The sequence below is a fragment of the Lontra canadensis genome, unplaced genomic scaffold, assembly GCF_010015895.1.
Source record: "Lontra canadensis isolate GAN:19392208 unplaced genomic scaffold, GSC_riverotter_1.0 scaffold144, whole genome shotgun sequence".
NCBI classification, from domain to species: Eukaryota; Metazoa; Chordata; class Mammalia; order Carnivora; family Mustelidae; genus Lontra; species Lontra canadensis.
In genome coordinates this window covers 2,213,357-2,239,719 of record NW_022631138.1, presented here as the reverse complement: position 1 = coordinate 2,239,719, position 26,363 = coordinate 2,213,357, and the positions used below count along the sequence as shown (strand labels likewise).

Here is a 26,363-nt window from a genome sequence, read left to right as displayed (position 1 = left end):
TATTTATTTATTTATTTATTTATTTATTTATTTATTTGACAGAGAGAGACACAGTGAGAGAGGGAACATAAGCAGGGGCAGAGGGAGAGGGAGAAGCAGGCTTCCTGCTGAGCAGGGACCCCAATGCAGGGCTTCATCCCAGGACCCTGGAATCGTGAACTGAGCCGAAGGCAGACGCTTAACAACTGAGTCACTCAGGTGCCCCCCACCCCTTATTTCTTTGTGTGTGTCATAATTTTTTGGTGAAAACTGGATAAAATAATGTGGCAACTGTGGAAATCAGATTTTTCCCTCTTCCCAGGGTTTTTGTTGTTGCCGCTTGTTGTGATGTTTGTTTAGTGACATCTCTGAACTAATTCTGTAACAACTCTATCTTTTAATACATGGCCACTGAAGTCTCTATTCAGTTATCTGGTGGACAGCTAACTACTGGACAGGATTTTCCTTAAATTCTTGGAACCAATAAATCTCCTGGTGTTTGTCACGGTGCTTGTGTGAAGGGTAGGACACACGTTCGGCTCTCATGCGGCTAGTTTACAAGTCTACCTTAACCTTCGCTTCCTGCTTATACTCTGCTGTGCAAAGCCATACATATGCATGTGGTCTTTCAGATTCCCAGAACTACATTGGAGCTTTTCTTTTTAGTTTTACCTTTTGAGGCTTTTGGTTAGTCTATTGTTTGCTTCCATTGTTATTTATTGCCTCGGGCAGCAACAACATTAGAACACTTCACCGAGAATATTTTTTAACAGACTTCCCCAAGGAAGAGGTTTTTAACACTGGGCAAGCTCTGGCCCAGGTCAAATAAAGACAAGCCTTTCTAGTTGTGAATTCCAAGGAATGAATGCCCCCTGCAGTACTGGGAATGTGGGCCCTTAATTTTGAATGCCACTGTTATATGCTGGGGAACAGGGTAGGGGAGTAGGACAGATGGAAGGAAAGCTTGGTGTTCTTACTGAAATTCAGGCATTTTTTCTTGAGTAAATTTTCCTTAGGTTGCTGCAAGACTGGTTAATTTCCAGAGTTCTGAAAGTTAATTCTGAAAGTTTTTTTGAGTTTTTTTCTTTTTTTTTTTTTTTTTTTAATGAAGGGACAAACTTCCAGAGGTCCTTAGTCCCTCGTTATCTCTGACATCACCCCCACATCATTTTTGTAAGCAGGCGGTTTACTGGGTTCAACTCAAGTCAAACTTTGTCCCCTGTGTTAGCAGAAATCTCAGTTCTACTTTCTTGGCTTTGGATGGGTTGCGTGGCGTCTGTCCCCACACACGCATTGTCCAGGGTGAGCCTGTGATTTGGGGGGTTTCTCTTCTCTTTCTCTTTGTGGCTACTGCAGTTCGAATCTCTGCCTTCTTCCAATTCAGCAAGGAAAAGATCAGGGTTTATATGCAGGTTTAAGCTTTATATCTGGCAAGAACTGTGGTCTGCTAGTGGTGAAAAAGCCCTAAAAAATGGGGAAATCACCCAGTGTAGTCCCCTTCATCCAAGTGTTGTTGAGTCCCTTCCTATGCCCCCCTGCTTTGTGTCTGTTGCCAGTGTCTTCACGTAGTTGTTGTTGAAATTTTGCCTAGAGTTGTTATCTGTAGGGAAGTTTGGTCCAATCCACAGATCTTGAAATCCACAAATGCATTTGATAATAATACAATTCATTGATTATTTTTTTCTGGGGATGGCAGTGCTCTTTGTGTCCACTTTCACAAAGTTTTCGTTTGTTGGTTTTTGTTTTTAATTTCATCTCTAAATTTGCTTAATGGCATTTGGAAAGTAAATTAAAGAAAATTTTAAAGGCAAGAATTACAGACCAGAAGTCTTCTTAGGTATTACTTTGGCACCATCTGCTGGAGACCTTTTAAAAGTTTTCCAGTACATAAACTTCCACACAGTTTCTTTTTTTTTTTCAGTGATTTAAAGGAAATATTGCCCAAATTATTTACATCTGAATTCAGTACCATACCAGCTTATATTAATAGGAATTTAGCAATGGTAGTAAATCGTAAAAAGTAGTAAGTGGGGGTGCCTGGGTGGCTCCGTGGGTTAAAGCCTCTGCCTTTGGCTCAGGTCATGATCCCAGCATGCTGGGATCGAACCCCACATCTGGCTCTCTGCTAGGCAGGGAGCTTGCTTCCCCCTCTCTCTCTGCCTGCCTCTCTGCCTACTTGTGATCTCTGTCTGTCAAATAAATAAATAAAATCTTTTTAAAAAAAAAGTAGTAAGTAGTAAATCCATTACCACTTAAGAGGCAATAGCTTGCCCTGGGAAGCTGCCATTGCAACACATGTAAATAAGTCTTGGAATGTGAGTTTCATATGGAGGACTTTAAGCCAGGCTGGGTCTCAGCAGCCTCCATGGCAATCACCAATGCGTTTTTTGGTAACTTCGCTGTGTTGTGAAGGCCTGAGCACCAAGCACTTTAGATACATGACCTTAATCCTCTAACAAGCAACCACGTACCTCCTCCCTGCCAGGACTTCATAGAAACCCTTTGAGGGTACTTAACACCAATATTATACCAGCTTTCCATTCACCAAGAGGGTGACTTTGGACAAGTCATTTAGCCATGCTCAGTCTGTTTTCTCATCTATAAACTCACAGGCTACACCCACCTTACTGACGACAGACACTGTGATGGTTAACAGAGCCTGCCACTCTGTGAGCACTCCCAACCCTCCCTAAACTATCAGCACTATTACAACAACAGACCTCCTTTTCCTCCAGGGAATACCCGTCTTGGTCGCTCCCAAGGCTGGGAGAATGTCCAAGAATGTTCTCCATGTTCCATCTACTTACTTGGGGCAGGATGGATTTTTTTTTTTTTTAAGATTTTATTTATTTATTTGACAGACAGATCACAAGTAAGCAGAGAGGCCGGCAGAGAGAGAGGAGGAAGCAGGCTCCCCGCCGAGCAGAGAGCCAGATGCGGTGCTCGATCCCAGGACCCTGGGATCATGACCTGAGCCGAAGGCAGAGGCTTTAACCCACTGAGCCACCCCGGTGCCCCTGGATTTTTATTTTTTTAATGGATTAAGCTGTGTTCTGAGACCGTGCGTGTTTCTAGATTTTCTGATAATCATATAGCCTACTATGGACTTTCACTTTTTAGATATTTCTCCATATGTTTACCTTAGAAAATAGAAAGGCAGAAGTTTTTGTCTTCCTTGTCCACTGCTCCCAAAGAATCTGTAGCAGGTGCAACTAGCTGTCCCCTCCAAATCCATCCTCTCCTTCACAGAGTAGAATAGCAGGCAGGCGCATGGCTCTTATTTCCCAGATGCCTGGCAGTTTGTGTGGCCATGTGAGGGCCCATGGAATGTGCTCGGAAGTGATGAGCAGCACTTCTGGTTTCACCCCACAAAACTTCCCAGGCTGTCCTTTCTCCTTCCGTCGGCTACATGCAGATGACCGGCCCTAGGAGCTGGAGGGCCCACCAGAGAGAAACTTTGGGTCCCTGAGCCATGTGTGGGGGAAGCTTGTCTTGCCCACCTCTATACCCACCCCAGAACTGTTGTATGACCAGGAAATAAACTTCTTTTTGTCTTAACCTTCTGAAATGTTGGATCACGTTGTGACCACAGCTTAGCTAAATATAAACATTAACCATGAATACCACCATGGTCCATTTCCACTCAATCCTTTCTCTACTTTGTGTTTTCGTGGATAGTCCACAACAGTGACTTTGTATCTTATTTCTTACAAATAATTTTGTTATTATAATGAATTCTTCATAATTTAATGGTTGCAGTATCCCATAAAGTAGCTGGCTAGACCTTAATTCACTTAATATTCTATTGTTGATATTTAGTTTGTTTCTGTCTCCATTTAAAAAATCATCTAATAAACATTTTTATGCAGAAGCCGTATTCTATAGTTTGAATCATTTTTAAAAACATCATCAGAACTGGCAGGAACCAAGGTTATAAACACGTTGTTGAACTTCTTTTCTCGAAGACTGAATCAAGTATATTACTATAATTGAGTGTGTTCATCAGACTTTGCAAGCAGATTTTACAAATGTTAGTATAAACCTGTTAATTTTTAAAATTCTCCATCTTATATTTTGCATTAAAAAATATATTTATTTATCAAAGATTTAATTTATTTATTCAAGAGAGGTAGGTGCAGGGAGAGAGAAAATCAGGTTCCCTGCTCAGCAGGGAACCCGAAGCAGGACTCAACCCCAGGACCCTGGGATCATGACCTGAGCTGAAGACAGATGCATAATAAGCAACTAAGTCACCCAGGCGCCCCTATTTATTTATTGGGTGGCGGGGCAGAGAGAGAGAGTGTGCAGAAGGAGAGGGAGAGGGACTCTCAAGCAGACTCCCTGCTGAGTGCAAAGCCCAACAGGGGCTCAATCTCAGGACCTGAGTTCATGACCTGAGCCGAAACTAAGAGCTGGATACTTAACCCACTGAGGCTACCCAGGTGCCCCATATTTTGCATTCCTTTGCTCACTACTGAGGTTGAACACTTTTCTGTATTTGTTAAATAGTGCGTCTCCTGTCTTAGGACTTTTGTTTAAAGCCTGCCATAACCATCTATTTGGGCCTACATTTCCTGCAGCTTCACATAATCAAGCACTAACAGAATACTAGAATCAATCACCCAGAATTTCAGAAAGCATTTTATTAAAAGTCAGAACAAATATTAAGGCACAAAAATACATAAACTTTTCAAACAAAAATCTTTGAAACAGTTTTGTCCTACATTCAAAGCAACCTTTTCCAAATTATGCAATAATTTAACCCTTTTAAATAGAAAAATATAACTTTTCAAACCCCTAAATTTTCTCCTCAAACACAGGAATGCTTTCCTAGTTCTAAAGAAGTTCCTTAATGCAGTACAGAGCTTCTCTATATACTGACATTTCCTTAAAATCCTACCTTTGTCACTTATGTACATTTCATATGTTTAGAACTTTACCAGTATGTTAACCTTTCTTCTTGTAAGTATAAGGCTTGGTGTTTTGTATTGCTTATGGCATGCTGTTGATCATACAAAGACACATTAAGAAAACTAGTTATTTTTTTAAATCTAGCACAACATCTCTCCACTTTAAATTAGTCATGTATAGCTTAGTGCAATAGACTCAACCCCTTTTATTTATTTTTAAAGTAAACTCTACCCCTAACGTGGGGCTTGAACTCATGATCCCAAGATCAAGAGTCGTATGTTTTACTGGATGAGCCAGGCAGGCACCTCAAACCCCTTAAAAAAAAAAGATATAAAAATTAATCTTATATGTACATTTTTTATACTTTCAGTCTTGACATTATAGTAGTGCAAACATAATGTACTGTATCACAGAGGAAAAGTTGGTTTTCTCTATAGGATATGAAAGATTGAAAAATTATCTTCTTTACAGGAAAAGTAAAGGAACATCATCTCTCAGTCTTAAAAAATTCACACCGATTCTTCTATTTTTCCGTATTTTTGAAATAAATTAAGTATCCTTTAAAGCAGACAATTAAATGCTAATCTAACACAAATCATGAAAATTTCCTTATAAGCAGATTTCACACATCATATAAATCTAACATGACTTGCATAAGAACACTTGAGCATTTTCTCTAGAAACACATAAAACTGGACTCTTCTCAGATTCCTTCATTTATAGTGAGACCCATCTTGATGGCAACCCAAGAACAAACTGATCTGATAAACTCAAAAGCTCTAAGGACCAGTTTCTGGACACTTCGTGCAGCAGCTGGGATAATAAGCTGGACAACGGCCCTGGGTATCCCTTTTCCCCAGTGACCTTCAGAAGAAGCACAGCTACAGCCCGAGGACACCCCCTCCTATTTCTGTGAGGGGGCTAAGAGGACCTTCCATAGGCATACTCAGTTCAGGTCAAGAGACATCACCTGAGGACACAATCATCACTGAAAGTGACAGATACCATACATGTCCTTTGAGAAACAACATTTCTGGGGCACCTGGGTGGCTCAGTGGATTAAGCCTCTGCCTTCAGCTCGGGTCGTGGTCTCAGGGTCCTGGGATCAAGCCCCGCATCGGGCTCTCTGCTCGGCGGGGAGCCTGCTTCCCCCTCTCTCTCTGCCTGCCTCTCTGCCTACTTGTGATCTCTGTCTGTCAAATAAATAAATAAAATCTTAAAAAAAAGAAAAACAACATTTCTGACAAGGTTATCAGAAGGGAATCCTGCTTACTCTGGAAGATGAGAAAAATCTGCATTTCAGCCTGGAGCTGAGCTACACACATCACATCGTTTATCTTTCCCTGCGGAAAGAGATGTTTCTATAGGCTCACCATCGACCCCCCCACGTCTGCCCCACTACATCTGCAGCTCCTACAGGCTAGAAGCCCGGGACCCTGTACTTCAAACTTCAGCTGGAGCCATGACGAGTTGGGGGTCTGCCTCAAAATCTGGGTGGTAGTAGAGAAAAATGTTAGGAATGAGAAGGCAGGGTCATCTCCAGCTCTGCAACAACTGGGCCCAGGGTAAAATACACCAAAACCAGAATGGATCCCATCTTACTGACATTCTTTTCCTAGGAAGGATGCCCAAACCGGTCAATGATCCCTACCGAAAATAAATTTGAAAAGTATCTTTCAAGACACGTTATTGCTAGATTTTTTTTTTTTTTTGCTAACTCCTATTACATGAGTAAATGAGAAATAAATCGAAAAGGCAGGTTTGGAAGAAAAACTTCTGTTTTGTAGCTTCACAATGAAAATAAATTAACAGTTATACTTAAATGTTTGTACTGGTTAAGACTTTAAATGCTTCTCAATCAAAATTCTCTGAAGTCTCTCAATTCAAAAAAGAGCTACAAGATTCTAACTTTTATTCCTATTCTAAATGTCCACTAGCCCTGTATCTTTGGTCATGAAAGCAGCAAAACATTCACATTTCCAACATTCTACATTCAACTACTTTTCAAGTTTAGAATGTTTTGCACTTAAAAAAATATTAAAACAAAAAGTTCTCAAATCATATATTACATACATAATGTAACAAGGTGATGTGTAAAACATGACTAAAGGTTAAGGAATTATTACAAGATTAATAGTGACATACTGTGCAGGTAAATACATGTTTCATTATGAAACCGAATAAACCAAGATTATGTAAAGGGTGTTCTAGCATCTACAAGGGTCACTGGTAGTGAGCCACCCAGCTTGCCAGAGAGGAACTGCAATATGGCCACATGTCTAGCACCTGCCCCAGACAGATTCCGCAGCAGCACGTGCACATATGGCCTGAGGGGACAATGACAGAGCAAATCCTTAGAAGTGATCATCAAGACCTCTTTCCTGTGTACTTGTGTTCCCCTGAGCTCAGAGAGGACCCAACTCTGATTTGGTGTGCATGGTGATATTCACAAACAAGGACTTTGTGTGGACCCGTATGTATACGTACACACACACCAAAGCTAACCATATAAACATGCTCATGTTCTAAGGCTAACCAAATTGTATTTAATTTCAAATCACTTCAGTATAAAAGTCAAAGAAAATTATTATTGCATCTAGTAACCATACACCCAAGAGATGGAGACGCTGCTTTACTACAGAAGAATCACATCATCTACCTCAAAGGTTAGTGACAATAGGAGTGTTTATGTAAAAAATATTTTTAAGTCTGGAATCGTCATATTTTCCAGAGAAAAGAGAAAACCCAAATCCATGTCCCTATTACCACTCAGCTAAGGGGATTTGGGCATATTTTTTTAATCATAATACTTTTCTTACATTATTTCCAAATCCAGGCAATTTGATGGACATGAAGCTGACATTCCAGAGCAGCTTAAAATGGTTGTAGAACCCTCATACCACCTGAATTCTTAGTTGTAATACACAGATTTCCAAGATAATGCAATGAAATCTTGTTGCACTCCATCAAAACAAAGCCCGCTTTCAGTCTTGAGGAAGGCCTTCACCGTTAACGAGGTGTCACTTCTATGGGTTTCAATCACATTATCTTTTCTGACGAGAACATTTTTTCTGCCATTTCAGATCTGGTCATGATTTCCTTAAAAAATAACAACAACAACAACAAAAGATGATATACTTGCAAATGTTGATGCTCCTTCCAGAACATAACAGAATTCTCTAATCTTTCAATGGTCACGATTTTGTGGGGGACTAAGTAGAGTCACTGGTACACACAAAAATATTAGATACAGAAAATAAACACCAGATAATACACACTTCTAGTGAGGTATGCTTGATATCCGTTGGCAAGTTCAGAAAACCTGAACAGCCTGCTAGCTGGGAAACGTCTGGAGTTCAGAATTAGCAGGGAGACGCAGGGATGGGGCTAACATGGATCTCCGAGGCAGAGTTTCTCCGGGAATCTGCCTCACTTTACACAATTCATGTATTTGAAATTACAAAATTATTTATATGAATCCTCTAAGTGCCCGTTTAAAAGCAATTCTCCAGGAGGTGTCTTTCTGTAGAGTTCTAAATCCTCAAGTTCAACTCCTTTGTAGCCAGGTGCGTGTCTACTGCAGCCTCCTCAAAACTTGCCGCCTACCGTCAGATCAGCCTGCTGCAGCCGGTCACCGCCCTTCCCTTCCGTCAACACAGCCGCGGGTTCTCTCCTGCTCCCCGGCCACCACCTAAATCACGCCTAGGCTACCACTCACGGTCCTCCACAGTTCCTTCCTGTAAGCTCCTGTCCCCATATCCACCCTTTAATTCTTGTAATTCAGACTTCTTCCGGTCGTGGGCCACACTCCAATGTCCAGATGATCTGTAACTCATTTTTCTCCCCCAAACCTTCCCAAATCCACATCTTCTATTCAAATCTCCAGGTTAATAAATGAATATGAGATAGAAACTCTATTTAATATCCCCCCAAAATATGTCAAGTATAGATTAATTTAGACAAACTGCCATCTTAAAGTATTCTAAACTCTTACCGACATACAAGTTAGAAAATCATAGACTTGAAATCTTACAATTCTCCCTTCCTTCATATCAACAAGCGCTTATCTTTCTCCTGTTTTAAATGAGGATCGAGCTCCTTTACACTTTACTGACAAATCAGTGCAGTCTTCCAATCTGCTGAATTTGTCATCATTTTATAAAGTTCCAGAATTTCTTTCTGAAATACACTTCTACTTTGTGAAAATAACAGCACCAAGAAAATACGCAAAAAATGTTTTACCTCGTCTGAATCCACTAACACTGGAAGAGCCCTGAAACAAAACAAAAACAGACAACAATGTCATTAAAAGGCCAGTGTATGTACTAAAGCCGAATATAGGCATAGTCTATGATCTACAAATTCTCATTTCTGGAGGGACACAGCCAATGGAAATAAACACCTTGGTTCACCAACAAACATGACATGAAACTGGTCATTCACTAGTGATGGGGGCTTGTAAAAACATATAGAGGTATGATATTTGAAAAGCACATGACAAAGTATGAAAATTATCTCTTTATATGATATCCTAAATTTTAGAATCAAACTTTAACAGAGGATATTTACACATCTGTGAATGAGGAGGGAATATTTTCTTCTACCCACTTCAAATCTTCATCCTGTAGAAATAAATATTTATATATTAGCATTTGCTTAGTATCCCTGAAAGTAGAATTTTAAGGTATAATGTATATAAATTTAAGCATTTAAATTCAAATGCACAATCCTTTTCATTTCTACATCTCCTAAGAAGTTGGCATGTAGGCCACACAGAAATTATGCCAGTATTTTCTTAAACAGGCAAAGAAACAAAAATTTAGATTTCAGAATTTCATACTTCTTGGTTTTTGTTAGATTCACAGGTTTTATTTCTTTGTCCTGAAAAACCATAGTAGAAACATAGTTTATTTATAAGACTGAAAATAGCAAGAATATTGATTTTTATTGGTTTTTTACTCCTAGCATTCATTATGCCTCCTAATTTGTTCAAGTTTTTATATGATGAGTTTATAATCTTTCAAAAGAAAAAGATGACAGTTTGGTTTGCAAAAGCAAAACCAAACTGGAATTTTGTACTGTCTGGGGCAAATTTCAGTAAGTTGAATTCTGAATCAACTCTCTGTAGTTCTCAGGGATGACTGAGTTCAAGAGCTCCCAACAGCCAAATGTGGTATTGTTATACCCAAACCAGGAGATGGTGCAACTGGAGTACAAAATAACAAGCACCTAGTGACGACCGCTCCTCTGAAGTCATCGTTAAAAATCAAGTAGTTGCTTATTACTAAATTTACAAAAGCCTATTTATTTCTGTCACTTCTATTTATGCTCATCTCTCTGCAGGAGACAAGAAAAGGAAAGCAGGTCGGTCAGGGTATCTGTTTCTTAACAGAGACTTACTTATGGTTATCTCACAGGGAGAAAGAAAAATAAAAGGTATATTAAGTATCTTGATTTATTAAATAAAATAAATCAAAATGTTTCTTTGTGATCTGGCTACATGGAATACTTTGGTTCTAGTATTAATCACATCTTGCTCACCTAGGAGAGAAACAAGGCAGCTGAGCCAGTATTAATAGGAACCCCAATTCTCTGAGTGAGTCTCAAGTAGAAATAAGTCTTGAGATAAGGCTTCTGATTAAGAGCTGACTGCCCTTAATTTAGGGAAATGAAAAAGTATTCCCTTGATGTGTTTGCAAGCATGGAGTTTTAAAATAAAGTGAGACAGGGATGCCTGGGTGGCTCAGTCAGTTAAGTGTCAGCCTTCGGCTCCCGTTATGATCCCAGGGACCTGAGATCGAGTCCCATACTAGGCTCCCTGCTCAGTGGGGAGTTTGTTTCTTCCTCTGTTCCTTCCCCTACTCGTGATCCCGCTCTCTGTCAAATAAATTAATAAAATCTTAAAAAATATAAAATAAAATAAACTGACACATATCTCTAAAATAAAAGGAAAATATCTTTTTTTTTTTTTAAAGATTCTATTCATTTTGACAGAGAGAGACACAGTGAGAGAGGGAACACAAACAGGGCGGGGGAGTAGGAGAGCAGGGAGCCCAAAGCAGGGCCTGAACCCAGGACCCCGGGATCACAAACCCAAGCCAATGGCAGATGCCCAACGACTGAGCCACCCTGGCACCCCAAAAGGAAAATATCTTATTAATGAATTTAAACTTTAATAGCTCTAACACCAGATAATTAAAACTGTTGTAATTTTTAAAAGTTTAAATCACCATAAAACTACTTTAAAAACACATTTAAAAAATTATTATCAAAAATAAAAATGAAAAAATTCACCAAAACCAACAGATCAAACTGTTCTCCTGGGTCATCTATCCTGTCAGAATTTATAAGCATACATAAATTTCATACTCTGTTGATCACAACATATATTAACTATAAGAAAGCAGAATATAAAACTACATGAGAGGCACTCCCACTGTGCCTAATTAATATGCATAAAATATTTTAAAAAACTTATCTCTACTATTTTACCATTTTCTTCAAACTTCCACAGTTCTGTAACAAATGCTAATTTTGTTAACTGCACAGGCAATACATAAAAGCCTTTCCTAACAGATAGCAGATGTTATCTGAAATAGCTTCAAAAATCACTTTAAAAATGTTGAAAAATTAACACAAGCTTCTACTATGTCAAAGCTTCTCCATCTTCAGTGTGCATGTGAGTCATCTCTGGGATCCTATGAAGAAGCAGATTCAGACTCAGTAGGTCTGTGGTGGGCCTGAGCCCGCGAGTTGAACATGCTCCCAGCGACGCTCGTGCAGCTGGTCCAAGAACGGCCCTGGCAGCCGGAGTCTACCGCAGGAACGGCCAACAGGCTTAACTAGTGTCGCTGCTCAGTAACACCGAATGTCATACAAAAAATCTTAGTAGAAAAAGTTTTCCTGACAGTCAGTGAATGTGACACAGACTCTGTTAAAATATCCTATACTCACAAAATTATCAGAAGTAGCAGGTTTAGCTGTTCCGTTGGAAACCGTTTTTGAGACTCTTAATTTTATTCCTTCAGCTATAACGAGAAACATTATGGAGAGAAATATATAAATTAGAAAATGTTATTTTCTTTCATAATCTCACATTTAATAACCCAACAAAGATATGTTTATATAGAGAGATTTATATGTATACTAATTATTCACATATGCGTATATTTAAAGAAGAGTTAATACTGGAAGCTTCAGGCAGGGTGCTGACTTTAACATACAACTTGGAAATGTAAGAGGAAAGGCAAAAATTAATAGATTTCACAAATGTTTCCAATAACAACAAGGTTTTCAAGATGCTAGTTTAGAATTCTAGTTTTAGAGGAATTTAAACATATAAGCAAACATAAATACATATTTCCTTAGATAGTTTCAATACATTTTAAAGTTTATGGATTTAAAAAATCTATAGATGAGGCGCCCGTGTGTCTTAGTCAGTTAAGCGTCTGCCTTCAGCTCAGGTTGTGATCCTGAGGTTCTGGATCAAGTCCTGCATCACGGTCCCTGCTCTCTAGGGAGCCTGCTCCTCCCTCTGCCTCTGCCTCTCTCTCTCATGAATAAAGAAAATCTTTAAAAAAATAAAGTAAAAATAAAAATCTGTAGAATTTGCAGTATCATATTTAATAATAAAACATCTTTGGCTATGCCTTTACTTCTCTGATGTGTACATTTTGGAATGTACCTATGGTCAAAATAAAATAGGGAAGAGGATTTTCTTTCTTCCTATCTGACCGAGGCTCTCCTTTCTGCCAGCAGTTTCAGAGCAGAGGTTAAGAGCATGAGTCCTGGAACTAGACTGCCCCATCTAGGATTCTGGGTCCCCCTATGCAAGCCTGGGCAAAGCAGTTAACTTTCTGTGACTCAGTGTCCCCAGCAACACAATGGGATAATACTGATCTCCACCTCATAGGGTTCTGATGAGCATTAAACAAGTTAGTGTATACAAGGTGTCTGACATGTAATTTATGTCCCATAAATATTCATCTTAATTATTAAAATAATTTGCAAATCCTGTTTCTCCATAAACAAGGTCAATTGGTATATTATAATCATGAAGTGCTATAATGAATGAAAATGAGGTTCCTTGATCAAAAAATGTTTCCATGGGGGCATTTATTTTTTTTTTAATATTTTATTTATTTATTTGACAGAGAGACACAGCGAGAGAGGGAACATAAGCAGGGGGAGTGGGAAAGGGAGAAGCAGACTTCCCGCCAAGCAGTGAGCCCGAACATGTGGGGGACCGAACCCAGGACCCGGGTATCATGACCTGAGCTGAAGGGAGACACTCAATGACTGAGCCACCCAGGTGCCCCTCCATGGGGATATTTAAAATCCCAACATTTGGGATCTATTCTCTCAATGGGGCAATACACTGATTTTTAAAATTAAGGTGCAATACAGATAATAAAATACACAAATTTTAAGTGTACAGTCTAGGAGATTTTACAAGCATATACACTTGTGTAACTACCATCTCAGGTGAGACCTTTAACATTTCCAACATTACAGAAGGTTCTTTAAATTCCTTTCTGGTCAATCTTAATCCTACCAGAAGCAATCATTGTTCTGATTCACATAATCACCACTGCTTAGTTCTGCCTGTTCTGGAATTTCACATATAGAACCATAATCCATGGGCTCTGTATTCTTTTGGATTTGCCTGCTTTCACTCAACATAAAGGTTTTGAGATTTATGTTGCAGTGTTGGTTACTTTTGAGATGGAACAGGAGCCCGCTGTGTGGGCTACTTTATCTACTGTGTGGGTCACATTGCGTGGGTATACCACAAATACTTATCTATTCATCTGTTGATGGACACTGGGCTATATCCAGTTTTAAACTATTAAGAATAAACCTGCTGGAAAATAATAGTGTACATCAGTGTCTTTCTATGAATATCACTTTCATTTCTATAATTTTTTCTGGATAAATAGCTTGGCATAGAATGGCTGGGTTGGGGGCGCCTGGGTGGCTCAGTTGGTTAAGCGACTGCCTTCGGCTCAGGTCATGATCCTGGAGTCCCGGGATAGAGTCCCACATCGGGCTCCCTGCTCAGCAGGGAGTCTGCTTCTCCTGCTGACCTCTCTCCTCTCATGTTCTCTCTCTCAAATAAATAAATATAGTCTTTAAAAAAAAAAAAAAAGAATGGCTGGGTTGTATGGTAGGCATAGGATCAACTTTTTAATAATCAATTTTTAAAAAAATTTTTAGAACCAAATTGTTTTTTTAAAGAAGTCTTAGTACTTTACATTCCTTCCAGTAGTGTCTGAGTGAGCTAGCTCTTCCACATCCTCTCCAACATTTCATGCTGTCAGTCTTTTAAATTTTAACCATCCTAGTGGGTATGTGGTGGTTTCTCACTCTAGTTTTAATTTGTGTTTCCCTGATAACCAATTATACTGAGCACCTTTTCACATGCTTATTAGTCATTCCTTTGTCTTCTTTGGTGATGTGTCTATTCAAGTATATTTTTGTTTTTACAAATTGAGTTATATTTTATTGATTGATAGGAATTTTACTTATATTTTGGATACAAGTCTTTTCTCAGATATATGTACAGAGAATTTTTTATTCAACTCTCAGCCTGGTCCTTTGTTTTCTTGTTTCTCTGGATGAGTATTTTAATTTTTGTAAAGTCAACTTACTAGTTTTTAAAATTGTATGGTAACTGCTTATGTTCTAAGAAACTGTCTAACCTAAGGTTTTTAAGATATTTTGTTTTCTTTCAGATGAGTTAATAGTTTTTTGGGGGGGAGGGAAAGGAGAGGGAGAGAGAGAATCCTAAGCACGTTCCATACCCAGCTCAGAGCCCAACATGGGGCCCAATTTCACAACCCTAAGATCATGACCTGAGCTGAAATCAAGAGTCAGACATTTAACCGACTGAACCACCCAGGTGCCCGCAGAAGAGTTATAGTTTATGTTCTCACATCTAGGTCTGTGGTCCATCCTGAATTTATTATTATGTGATATCTGTATAAGGAGTCTAGGTGAATTTTCCTCCATGTGTTCATCTAGTTGTTCCAGAACTCTTTGTTGACAATACTATTCTGTCCTCATAGAACATCTTGGTTCTCTTGTAAAGATCAGTTGATGAATGAGGTTTCCAGTTTGGAGCTACTTTAATTATTGCATTCCTTTTATTATTAATATCTTTAAATTTTATTTATTTATTTATTTATAGAGGGGGGACGGGCAGAAGGGGAGGGAGAGAGAGAATCCCAAGCAGACTCCACGCCTAGCAGGGGCTTGATCTGGGGCTAGATCCCACAATCCTGAGATTGTGACCTAAGCTGAAACCAAGAACAGGACTTTCAACCAACTGGGTCCCCCAGGTGCCTTTGTTGCATTCCTTTTAAAAAGCAAAACCTTTAGAAACCTACCATGTGAAATCAACTGGGTACTTCGAAAAGTACATTCTTCAGAATGTTTTTACTTAATGCAGTAACGACAACGGTATCAACTGACCGTATAAGTGTGGATTTATTTCTGGACTTTTTTATTTTTTAAAGATTTTACTTATTTATTTGACAGAGAGACACACACAGAGAGAGGGAACACAAGCAGAGGGAGTGAGGGAGAGAGAGGTAGGCTCTCCACTGAGCAGGGAGCCTGATGCAGGGCTTGATCCCAGGACCTGGGATCATGACCTGAGCCAAAGGCAGATGCTTAATGATTGAGCCACCCAGGTGCCCCTGAACTATATTTTGAAACACTGCTGTGTTTCTCCATCCTTCTGCCAATATCACACTATCTTGATTAGTATAACTTGAAATTTTTATAAGTCTTGAAATTACTATAAGTCCATTAATTTTATTTATTGAGATAGAATTTCCACACTATAAAATGTACCATCTTGAAGTGTACAATTCGGTAGATTTCAGGACAACCATCACCACTAATTTCAGAAGATTTTCTGGATGCCTAGGTAGCTCAGTCAGTTAAGCATCTGCCTTCTGCTCAGGTCATGCATGACCCCAGGGTCATAGGATCGAGTCCCACATTGGGCTCCTTGCTCAGAGGGGAGCCTGCTTCTCCCTCTGCTTTTCCCCTCATTCCTGCTCTCTCTTTCTGACAAAAAAAAATAGTATCTTTAAATGGTACTTTTTTAAAAAGATTTTTTCTTTATTTGACAGAGAATGAGAGAGAGCACAAGAAGGGGGGAGCAGCAGGCAGAGGGAGAGGGAGAAGCAGGCTTCCCGTTGAGCAGGGAGCCCAATGTGGGGCTCAATACCAGGACCCTGGGATTATGACCTGAGCCAAAGGCAGATACTTGACCCTCTGAGCCACCCAGGTGCCCCAATAAATAAAATCTTCAAAAAAAAAAAAAAAAAAGAAAAGAAAAAGGAAGGAAAGAAAGAAACAACAACAAAAAGATTTTCGTTACCCTAAAAAGAAACTGCATTTCTATCATTCTGTCTCTATGGATTTAACTTGTTTTTTTTTTTAAATAATGCTCCTTTTAATAAAAAATTGTTTTTTTATTTATACATTTCACAGAAAGAGAGGTCACAAGCAGGCAGAGAGGCAGGGAGGGGTGGGGCGGGGGAGGGGGGGGGGAAGCAGGCTCCCTGCGGAGCAAAGCCTGGTATGGGGCTTGATTCCAGGACTCTGAGACCATGATGTGAGCCAAAGGCAGAGGCTTAACCTACTGAGCCACCCAGGCACCCCTCTATGGATTTTCCTTTTATGGACTTTTCATTTAACTGGAATCATACAATTTGTGATCTATAGGATTGGCTTCTTTCACTTAGTATAATGTTTTCAAGATTTGTCCATGTTGTAACTACAAGAATGTTTGGGCTCCTGAATCATGTTCTCTGCTCAGTGGGGAGTCTGCTTCTTTCTCTGCCTCCCCCTACCTATGCCCATGCTATCTTAAATAAATAAATAAATAAATAAATAAATAAATAAGAATGTTTGGGCTCTTCTAGGTCCTTTACTTTTTCACACGTATTTTAAAATCAGATTAACTGGGGCACCTGAATGCCACAGTCGGTTGAGCATCTGACTCTTGATTTTAGCTCAGGCCATGATCTCAGGGTCCTGGGATCAAGCCCCATGTCAGGCTCAGTGCTCAGTGGGGTGCCTGCTTAAGATTCTTTTCTCCCTCTGCCCTACCCCCATGCTCTCTCAGTCTTTCTCTCTAAAATAAATTAAAAAAAAAAAACCAACTCTCTAAAATAAGTAAATAAAATCTTTAAAAAAAAATAAAATCACATTAACTATTTTTTTTAAGGTCAGTTAGAATTATGATTGGGATTGCACTGATTCTACTCATCAGATTATGGTACTGACTGCTTAATAATATTGAGATTTACAATTCATAAACATATTATAGCCCTACACTTACTTATTCTCAGCAACTGAATTATGTATTGTTGCCTTAACAAATGTTCCAAGTACTATGGTTAAAATTAATAAAATGAGGGGCGCCTGGGTAGCTCAGTGGGTTAAAGCCTCTGCCTTCGGCTCAGGTCATGATCCCAGGGTCCTGGGATCGAGTCCCACATCAGGCTCTCTGCTCGGAGGGAAGCCTGCCTCCCCGCCCTCTCTATGCCTGCCTCTCTGCCTACTTGTGATTTCTGTCAAATAAATAAATAAAATCTTAAAAAAAATTAATAAAATGATAAAGTGCTATGTAGAAATTAATTGAAAGATGAAAATAGCACTAAAACTATAATTACAAATGCTATGGGAATGAATAGATATCGATAATTCTGAAAAGCAAGAAGAGGTGATTCAAGAAAATTTAGCAACCCTCGTTAAGAAGATTATTAGAAGCTAAGCAAAATCTAAACTAAATTATTAGTGTGAAACAGTATACCTACTTTAATACGTAGACTAAAAGCAAACAAGTAGCAAAAGCTCAAACTACATTAATGATCATGAAAATTTCGTTACTGACTTCCTTTTGTGACTGTCTACCATAAAAGGGGTTTGGGCAGATATAGTTTTAAAATAATTTTAATAGGAAAAAAAATATATCTGACTTTGCATCATAAGTAAAGGTACAATACAATGGTCATTTAATAAGAAAACATGTCACTTACTTAAATTTTCAGATGGTACCATAAATTCTTCAATTTCATCATCAGAATCATCGATTAATGGCATGAAGGCATATCTACATCAGAAACAAGGAGTAGTTTTACTAGTATATTTAAACCTGTTCGGTTTTCAGTTGATATCTAAAAGCGTCATTACATACAGAAATATTTACATTTTAAAAATTTCTTATAAATTCAAATAACGAATATTTAACTAATTTTACTCTCAAATTAGGAAAAATTATTAGCAATCCAACAGTGAAGCTGGAGCTCCAAGCCCTGCTGGTGAAAGTGTAACTGGTAAGATCTTTCTGGAAAGCAGTTCTTCAATGTTCAGGGAAGGGAACTTCCTGCTCTACTTTTTTTCTCCCTGTTAGGTTTACCCTCCCTGCCAATACTTGTTAACTTAATCCCTAACGAAAGGTAAACTGCTAATCTTACTGGTGAAAATAAAGCGTACTGACTGAGCCACATTTGCTAGGTAAAAAATACATTCAGAAAGCATTACTGATAATAACAATAATCCTAGAAGCAAAGTGCTTAATAATTAGGGACTGCTTCTATAAATTAGGCTACATTCATATCATGGAATGCCAAAGAGCCATTAAAAATAATGTGGGAGATCGAGGGAGAGCTGGCTGGCTCCATCAATAGAGCATGCTGCTCTCAACTTCAGGGTCGTGAGCTGAAGCCCCACATTGGGCATGGAGCCTACTTAAAAAAAAAATGGGGTAGATCTATACAAGATGATATGGAAAGAAACATCTTAAACAAGAAGGTGAAGAGCAGTGTATATGTGTATGTATGTATTTCTGCATAATTATTATATACTTTTACAAAAAAGATGTATCTATTTATGAGAGAGAGAGAGAAAATGTGTGTGTGTGTGTGTGTATGCGCGTGCGTGCGAGCACACATGCACAATGGGGTGGGGCAAAGGAGAGAGTCGTAAGTAGACTCGGCACTGAATTTGGAACCTGACTCAGGGTTTGATCTCATGACCCTGAGATCATGACCTGAGCCAAAACCAAGAGTTGGACGCCTAAGTGTGCCACCCATGTGTCCCAATTATTATGTACTTTTAAAAAGAGAGGGAGAGTGGGGCACCTGGGTAGCTCAGTGGGTTAAAGCTTCTGCCTTCGGCTCAGGTCACGATCCCAGAGTCCTGGGATCAAGTCCCGCATCAGGCTCTCTGCTCAGCAGGGAGTCTACTTCCCTTCCTCTCTCTCTGCCTGCCTCTCTGCCTACTTGTGATCGCTGTCTGTCAAATAAATAAATAAAATCTTAAAAAAAAAAAAAAAGAGAGGGAGAAACACAACACACAGTATATACTTTTCAGTTCCCTAGAAGGGCATTCAAGAAACTTCACAGCCCTTTCCCTGGGGAAGAGGAGTGAGGCGAGGGCAGGTGGGCTTTTCCATCACATGCAGCCAATGGAACAACCTAAACTTATGACTCAAGCTCCTTCTGATTTTGGCCCCACCTTTCCTTTTCAGCTTTACTTCCCTCCAATGTAAGCAGTATTAACCAAAATCAAATGCCTCAATGACCACCAAGGTATACCATGTTTTCCCCCACTACCTCAGAAAATGTACATTCTTTCTCAGCTCAGCTTTTCATGGTTCTGCTTCTTTCCTCTAGGAAGATGCTGCCTTTCAAGGAGGCTTCCTCATCCCTCTTCGGTCTTCCCCCGGACTTCCTAGTTCATACAAATCTTATTTCACTGTCTTGCATTATGTCCGTCTCCCTACTTGACTGTGTACTCCTTTAAAAGAGAGGACTACTTTCTCACTTTCTATAAATGGGTTTTTATTTGAACACAGGAGCAGTGATCAACAAATGCTTGCCAAACTTCCATTTTCCTATGTTAGGTACCTCTGATTGTTTGCTGACGGTCTCCACAAAAACATTATTACAATAAGGATAAGTGAAAAAAGGAAGCTCCAAAATGCATCATCAACCCAGCGTTCCATCCAATCCTATAAGGACAATTCAAACACAAAATGTTAATTTTGTGATAAACACAGATAGATTTCCCGTTCAAATAGTGTACAACGACAAACATGAATGAAATCTTTCTAACCAGTCCATCTTCCAAATCAGTACATGTTTTTTTAACAAAATAAAAACTAAGAAGAGCTCTTTATCAAATTAACATGAATGCCTACTTCAGCCTTATAACTAATCAGATAAGTAAAACCCTAACACAAATTATATACTAGAGCATCATAAAGAACTTCCCAAAATAGTATAATTAAAAATGAAAACTATTTAAATAGGAAGATTATACTTACTGATTGACATTTTGCAATTCTAAATGTCTTGGTCGTCCACACCATAAACACTATAGAAGCTGAAACACACCAAAGAAGTCACCTTTGAAGGAACATGTAATACTGAAATAATTATTATAATAAGAAAATTAAATAGCTTACCCAGTACAGCAAAGATCAGAGTATTTGTAAAGTGCCTGTATAAAGAAAATTTCACTGTATTCTTTCTTAGTCTTAGAGTCTTCATAGTTTGTGCCAAACTTATAAATATGTGCAAAAAATTAAGGAAAGACATTTTAAATAGTAATAAACAGTTTAAAAACAAAATAAGAATCTCCTACTACATTTCTAAAATTAGTACTGGTAAATATAGTTCCTGTAAAAATACAAAAAATATTACTTTAACCAATATTGTATGACCACGATACTGATTTTATCACAAATCTTGCTTTACATTTTACTAATGTCTGAACTAACTAAATTCTGGGGAATACAAAAGGCAAGAAGCCCTATGATGTTCTCCTTCAATGCCCAGCTCCCAAAATACAGGATAGAGCAGTATATACATTAAACAACGAGCCCTCTTCCACCTTAGGCCAGTGACTCTTACAGATCACATTATGACATGCCCTTAGGCTTGTGCCTTTGTCTCTGTTTCTTATTTTGTTCTTTCCAGTCTACTCTCTTTTTATCCTCTGAATGACCATAAGTAAGAAGGGAGGTCATCTATCAATTCCACTGTATAAATTGAAAAATGAAATATGTTAAATAAAACAAATCTGGACTTGGGCCAGGAAAGAGATTACTTCAACAGGCAGAGGAGGTTTACTGCCATGGGGAGGATTTTCCAACTCATAAGATCTGTAAGAGTCCCACAGGTCAGGCCAGACAGGGCTTTGTTTTTGTAGGGAGGGTAAACAAGACTGGAAAGCAGGTGTGGGGAAGTGGGTGACATGACTGGCCAGCTGCTCAGGCAGTCACTTTCCCTGAGGTGTGCAGATTCTCAAGAGGGGCCACTGAGTAGGGCTGTGGTGGACAAAGGCTCAGGGACCTAGGGAGGGAGACTGCTTAGTCTGGTGCAGGGAGGGAGACTGCTTAGTTTGGCCAGATTGGTCAGTGGGGAAACAGGTCTGGCCTTGTCACTGGTAACAAGGGGGCATCTGGGAGTCTCATGTAAGTCCTATTGGACTTATGTCTCCTTTAAGTTCTTTGGAGTAAGCCTTTTCCTGGAACACGAAAGGGTGGGGGTTTTCGTAACCAGGGCTGTTTTCCAGGAGCACAGGGGTCAGGTAAAGCTCAACACTGTCAAGTACGAAGAATCAAAAAGAGGCTTCTCCACTGATTCCTTGGCAATGAAGCCGGGATTCAAGCCAGGGCTCTCTTTGTAAATGGGAGTTGCTTCTTCTGGAGCACACCACCAGCTTTGTTCCTGAACCATATGCCAAAAACAGAGTGGAGCAAAAGAACAGAAGCAGCAAACTTTGTATTTATGCCTATTTTAAATTTCGAATACTTCATGAATCAGAAACTTCATGGTAGTACTCACAAAACTGCTATTTAGTCTTTCTAAATGACCAGTGAGTTACAAAAGAAGATCAATTTCTAAAATAACACAATACAACCAATTAAGGCTACTGTCAGAATTTACAGAAATGTAAATACGCTGTATTCATTTAACATTATCAAGAGAAATACTTTTTTTCAAAATTCTTGACTGAAATGAATTTTCTATGTTAAAAATATGGTCACACTGAATAATTCAAAAGCATTTCTGAGAAGCCGAGGAATAAAAAGATCAGAAGCAAATTCAAAACTGCCTAAACCTCCCCTTACCAGGACACCGTTAAATTTAAGTAAAGCTTAAATCATTTCTCCCCTTAAAGGAAAGTGGTGACAAAAGCAAACAGTCCTGGTCATCCTGAGGTGAGAAGCAACGGGAACGTGCTGTTGCAGTAGGAAAAGGATATCCACCAGCACAAGCCAGAGTCAAGGAGAGAGAGAGGGAGACTGGCCAGAAGCACAAGATCAGAGTCACTTGCCTGCAGCAAAACAGCACACAATTAAAACAAGCAGGAGAAAAAGAGGAAGGGGGCTTCATGAGAAAAGCAATGGCTTTGATTTCTTCAGGTTATTTCTAGTTTTACTTCAGAACCAGACTGTTACAGGATAGCTATGTTAGGTTCATCGAGCAAAGCAGAGTCGTCACAGAAGCGCTCAGTTCTGTATATAGACCTGCTTCTTTTGCTTGCCATTTGTAATAATTTAAAAAATCTACTCTCTGTCAAATAGCCATCTAAAAGCAAACATAGGAAAATCAGGTGCCAGCTGAAATGGACAAAGTTTCTTCATCTCACCATGAAACACTAACCAAGATAATTTTAATTTCTAGATTTCTTTATGACTCGTATTTCAAACTGCCTTATTAAAAATATTGATCATTAAGCAAACTAAATTTTTTCCTTGTTTCTCTTATCTCCCCATTCCAATTTGGCGCATTATGTGTTGGAATGTTCCAAAGTTAACACTGTCCATAAAGGTGATAAATTACCCTCATTCAAATCTCGATGGAATTGGGCCTTTAGAGCTGCTTGTCTTTGGAAGTTCCTGCCAAGCTGCATTACTGTTTTTTCCCAGTGAACTACCTTGTGGATGGTTAAGAACAAATCTTTGAAAAACGTATCAGTAAATCACCAAGAAAAAAGATAATACAGATTTTTAAAAATTCCAGGTCTATAGCTCAGTTAGTTGACTGAAAAACATACTCGCTAACTTCTTAAAGGTTCCAAACATATATACCTTTGGAGACAATTCCAGATTAAGCAGATTATCTTAAGCTCACTTTCTAAATGCACAATGACAGAAGGGAGGAAGTGAAGATCTGGAGCTGGCAATGCTGAGACCAGCAGCTAGGTTCATCTTCACCATGATTTTGCCCATCCTGTTGGCACGTAAGTTCATCCTACCTGCCCCTTCTCCTCGGGTCAGCCGAGAATCCCTAATGAGTGATGCGGCTGCGGCAGAACAGGAACCACGGCCCCTGGGGATTAGCTCTCATGGCCAGAGCACCGTCATGGGCAGAACTGAGCAATGTAGTTCACCTTTTTTAACAGCTCAATGTCTTTAAATGTGTTTTCATGTGGAAAATATAAAAATTACACTACTGTAAGCTTAGTATCATTCTTGGAAAGGATGTATTTAAGTATAATTTTTTTCAACAAACATGGATTCTAAACTAGTAGCTCTGAACAAAAGTAGAACAGATTTTTAAGCAAGTTCGGTCAGAAACAACTCTTTTAAATCAGGTATTATTTCTTAACTAGATACTCCTCAGACAGTAGGGAATCCATGGATATAATTTTGTGGACATTTTAAAATGCGCCACTGCACGCAAAACTTTTGTGGGGTGTGTGTTTCTAATCTTGTGAGAAGAGGCTCCCCAGCTTTCATTCGACTTTCAAAGGCATCTTTGGTCCCAGTACCCAAACAAGGCTAAGAACCACTGCTTTAGAGAGTAGGGATGGTAAATTAAAGGGCTTTTTTCTTTTGTTTTTAACTTGGAAGCATACTAAAAATTCACAAATAGGGAGTTTAAAGAGCAGACACACTGGGTTTGGAAGAAATCACCCACAGGGGACTCAAAAAGGCCATGTTTGTTAGCATGCCTGCAGAAAGAAGGACTTCCTTGCAGAGGAACACAGGCAAACTCAAGTCCTCTGGCCTTCCTACGAGAGGTAAAGATGAGAAAATGGAAAGAAATTACAAGGAAACAAAAGAACAGTTAATATTAAAAGCAAAAAGACAAGTATCAAAGACAAGGAAACAAACAAAAAACTTGGTAAAAATAAAATCTATCTATAGAAAAGAGTTTCAAAGAGGATGTAAATGCAGAAGAAAGAGATAAAAATAATGTTCTGGGATATGAGTAACACTGCATTCTGCTCTGACCAGGTCACAGTTTCTTTAGAGTTCCTCCCATTTCCTCGAATGCGAATTAGAGGGCTCTGCCTTGGAGTTAAACAGACTCCACTGGAGTCACTGAAGCAGCAAGGAGGGTCCTCAAGGTTACTTTGCGTCTAAAACTTCTCCTGCAGTAACATGGCGTCTGCCTCACCAGCGTCACTGAGGCTGCTCTCTTGCTGTCCCATTGTGACCTCTGGAATGACCAAAGCCACGTATACCCTAGCAGTTCATCTCTCTGTAGTACTGGCCACTGCTGACCACCCCTCTTTACCAAAGCTTCACCCCAGGACAATTTCTAGGTTCTTCTACCTCCCTCCACCCAGGTGTTTCTTCCATGCATGTTTCCACCCCCATTGGGCACCATCCTGGTCCTCTCCTCTCTCACTGGTCTATGTGTTCTTGGGTCACTTCCATGGGCTGCAACCTCTTTCACATGAAGATGACCTCCAACATTCATCACCAATTCCCATTCCTCTTACAAACCCAGACAGGGATTTCCAACTCTGCTTAACACTAATGCCTTAGGCAGCTCACATTTCATCCATTATGGTCCCTTCCCTAAGTTCATTGCCTTGGGGATGGCAACACTGTCCCCAGCCACCCACTGAGACAGCAAGACCTCTCTGGAGCTCTCTCCCTTCTTTTCCCACCCATTTCTACTAAGTCTATCATCTGGAGTCTTTTTTTCCATTCCCTCTGCCCTATTTTTAACCCTCACCATCTCTTTTTTGGACTACTGCAAATGACTCTTTATCAGACTTCCTATCTCTAGACTCTAGGATCTCCTTTTCCAGGTCATTTTTACATTTTTATTTGAGTAAGATTTTAAATTACTTCTATATCCAATGTGGGGTACGGACTTACAACCCTGAGATCCAGAGTTGCATGTTCTTGGGGCACCAGGGTGGCTAAGTTGGTTAAGTATCTGCCTTTGGCTCAGGTCATGATCCTAGGGTCCTGGCATCAAGTCCTGCATCAGGCTCCCTGCTCCATGGGGAGTCTGTTTCTCCCTCTGCTCCTCCCCCTGCCTGTGCGCTCGCTCTGTCAAATAAATAAAATCTTAAAAAAAAAAAAAGAGTTGCACACTCTTCCAACTGAGCCAGCCAGGTGCCCCTTCCAGGTCATTTTTAAATGTCATTCTTGAGTTCTTTCTAACACAGATTTCACCATGCTGCTCACCTGGGCAGCTTTGATTTCCTTTCCTTTCTCCCCACAGAAAGAACATGAGACTCTTGAGCACGTCATTCTACCTTTCCCTTCCGGCCCCGCCTTCCATGGTTCTCCCACATACATCCACTTATAAGTAAGCTACTCTGGGACTTTCTATCACTGCCCCCATATTTTCATGTGTCCACTATTTGTTCCCCTCTATTCTTCCCAGGATGCCTTTCCCCCAATTCTTTTCCCAATTAACCCAATCTGTTCCCTTGGTCACAATTTAATGTCACCACCTCTGTTGAAGTCTTCCCTGGTTTTTGCACTGCAATTACTTTCTCTTTCCTCCTGTTTGCACAGCACCTCTTTAAAATGGCAATTACTATTGCTATATTGCTCTGAGTTATATGTTTGTCCTCCCTCCCAGAGTGTGAATTCCTTAAACACAGGGACAATACCTTTTTCTTCTCTGCCTCCTCAGCACAGGGCACACAGTGAGTACTTAAGTTTGCTGAACTAACAGAAAAAATAAAAGATATTCTTTGTTTGGGGAATGATTGCTTTTTCACCTTTAACTAAATTCCTATACTGAGGTTAAAAATAATGTATACCTACATTTCTTTCTATTATAAATACAAACTGAAAGTAACCTGATTTTAATGGTACAGCCAACTACTTTAGGACATGGTAAAGGATATGAACCATACAAAAATGGAGTCAATAACTGCCAAAATAATGTCACCAAAAAGAACAGCTAAATGGTTAGAACCCTGAAAGATAAAAATGGAGGAAAAACCTGAATGTAAACATTTCATTGTATCATAGAAATTATATGAAAAAGAAAAACAATTTAGTTCATCTCATCCCTTTACAAAAGCCACATAAAAGTTTTATTCCTAGAAAATTTGTGTCTAAGCATATGGAAATTTTTGTTTTGGCAGCAACGTCTACCTATTCAATCACAATGTAAAAACTGTATTATGAAATGGCAAGTAAAACGTGTCATGTGTCCCGCCCCACTTAGGTCAAT

General features: G+C 39.3%; 1 protein-coding gene across 2 annotated transcripts in view; it reads right to left on the bottom strand.

The window, feature by feature from the left end:
* Positions 1-6,581: 6,581 nt before the first annotated feature.
* The window catches only part of TMEM87B (transmembrane protein 87B), a 49,480-nt gene continuing 29,698 nt past the window's right edge, over positions 6,582-26,363 (bottom strand). Inside the window, exons 11-19 of one of the 2 annotated variants that reach the window (XM_032843876.1) lie at positions 22,186-22,257; positions 20,381-20,489; positions 20,240-20,298; positions 19,821-19,924; positions 17,949-18,022; positions 11,845-11,918; positions 9,460-9,512; positions 9,133-9,163; positions 6,582-7,989 (exon numbers count right to left, since the gene is read on the bottom strand). In XM_032843876.1, coding sequence (XP_032699767.1) covers positions 7,930-7,989; positions 9,133-9,163; positions 9,460-9,512; positions 11,845-11,918; positions 17,949-18,022; positions 19,821-19,924; positions 20,240-20,298; positions 20,381-20,489; positions 22,186-22,257 — 636 coding nt within the window. In that variant the 3' untranslated portion in view covers positions 6,582-7,929. Of the gene's footprint in view, positions 7,990-9,132; positions 9,164-9,459; positions 9,513-11,844; positions 11,919-17,948; positions 18,023-19,820; positions 19,925-20,239; positions 20,299-20,380; positions 20,490-22,185; positions 22,258-26,031; positions 26,104-26,363 lie in introns of both variants that reach the window. The other variant, XM_032843875.1, reaches the window with a different exon arrangement.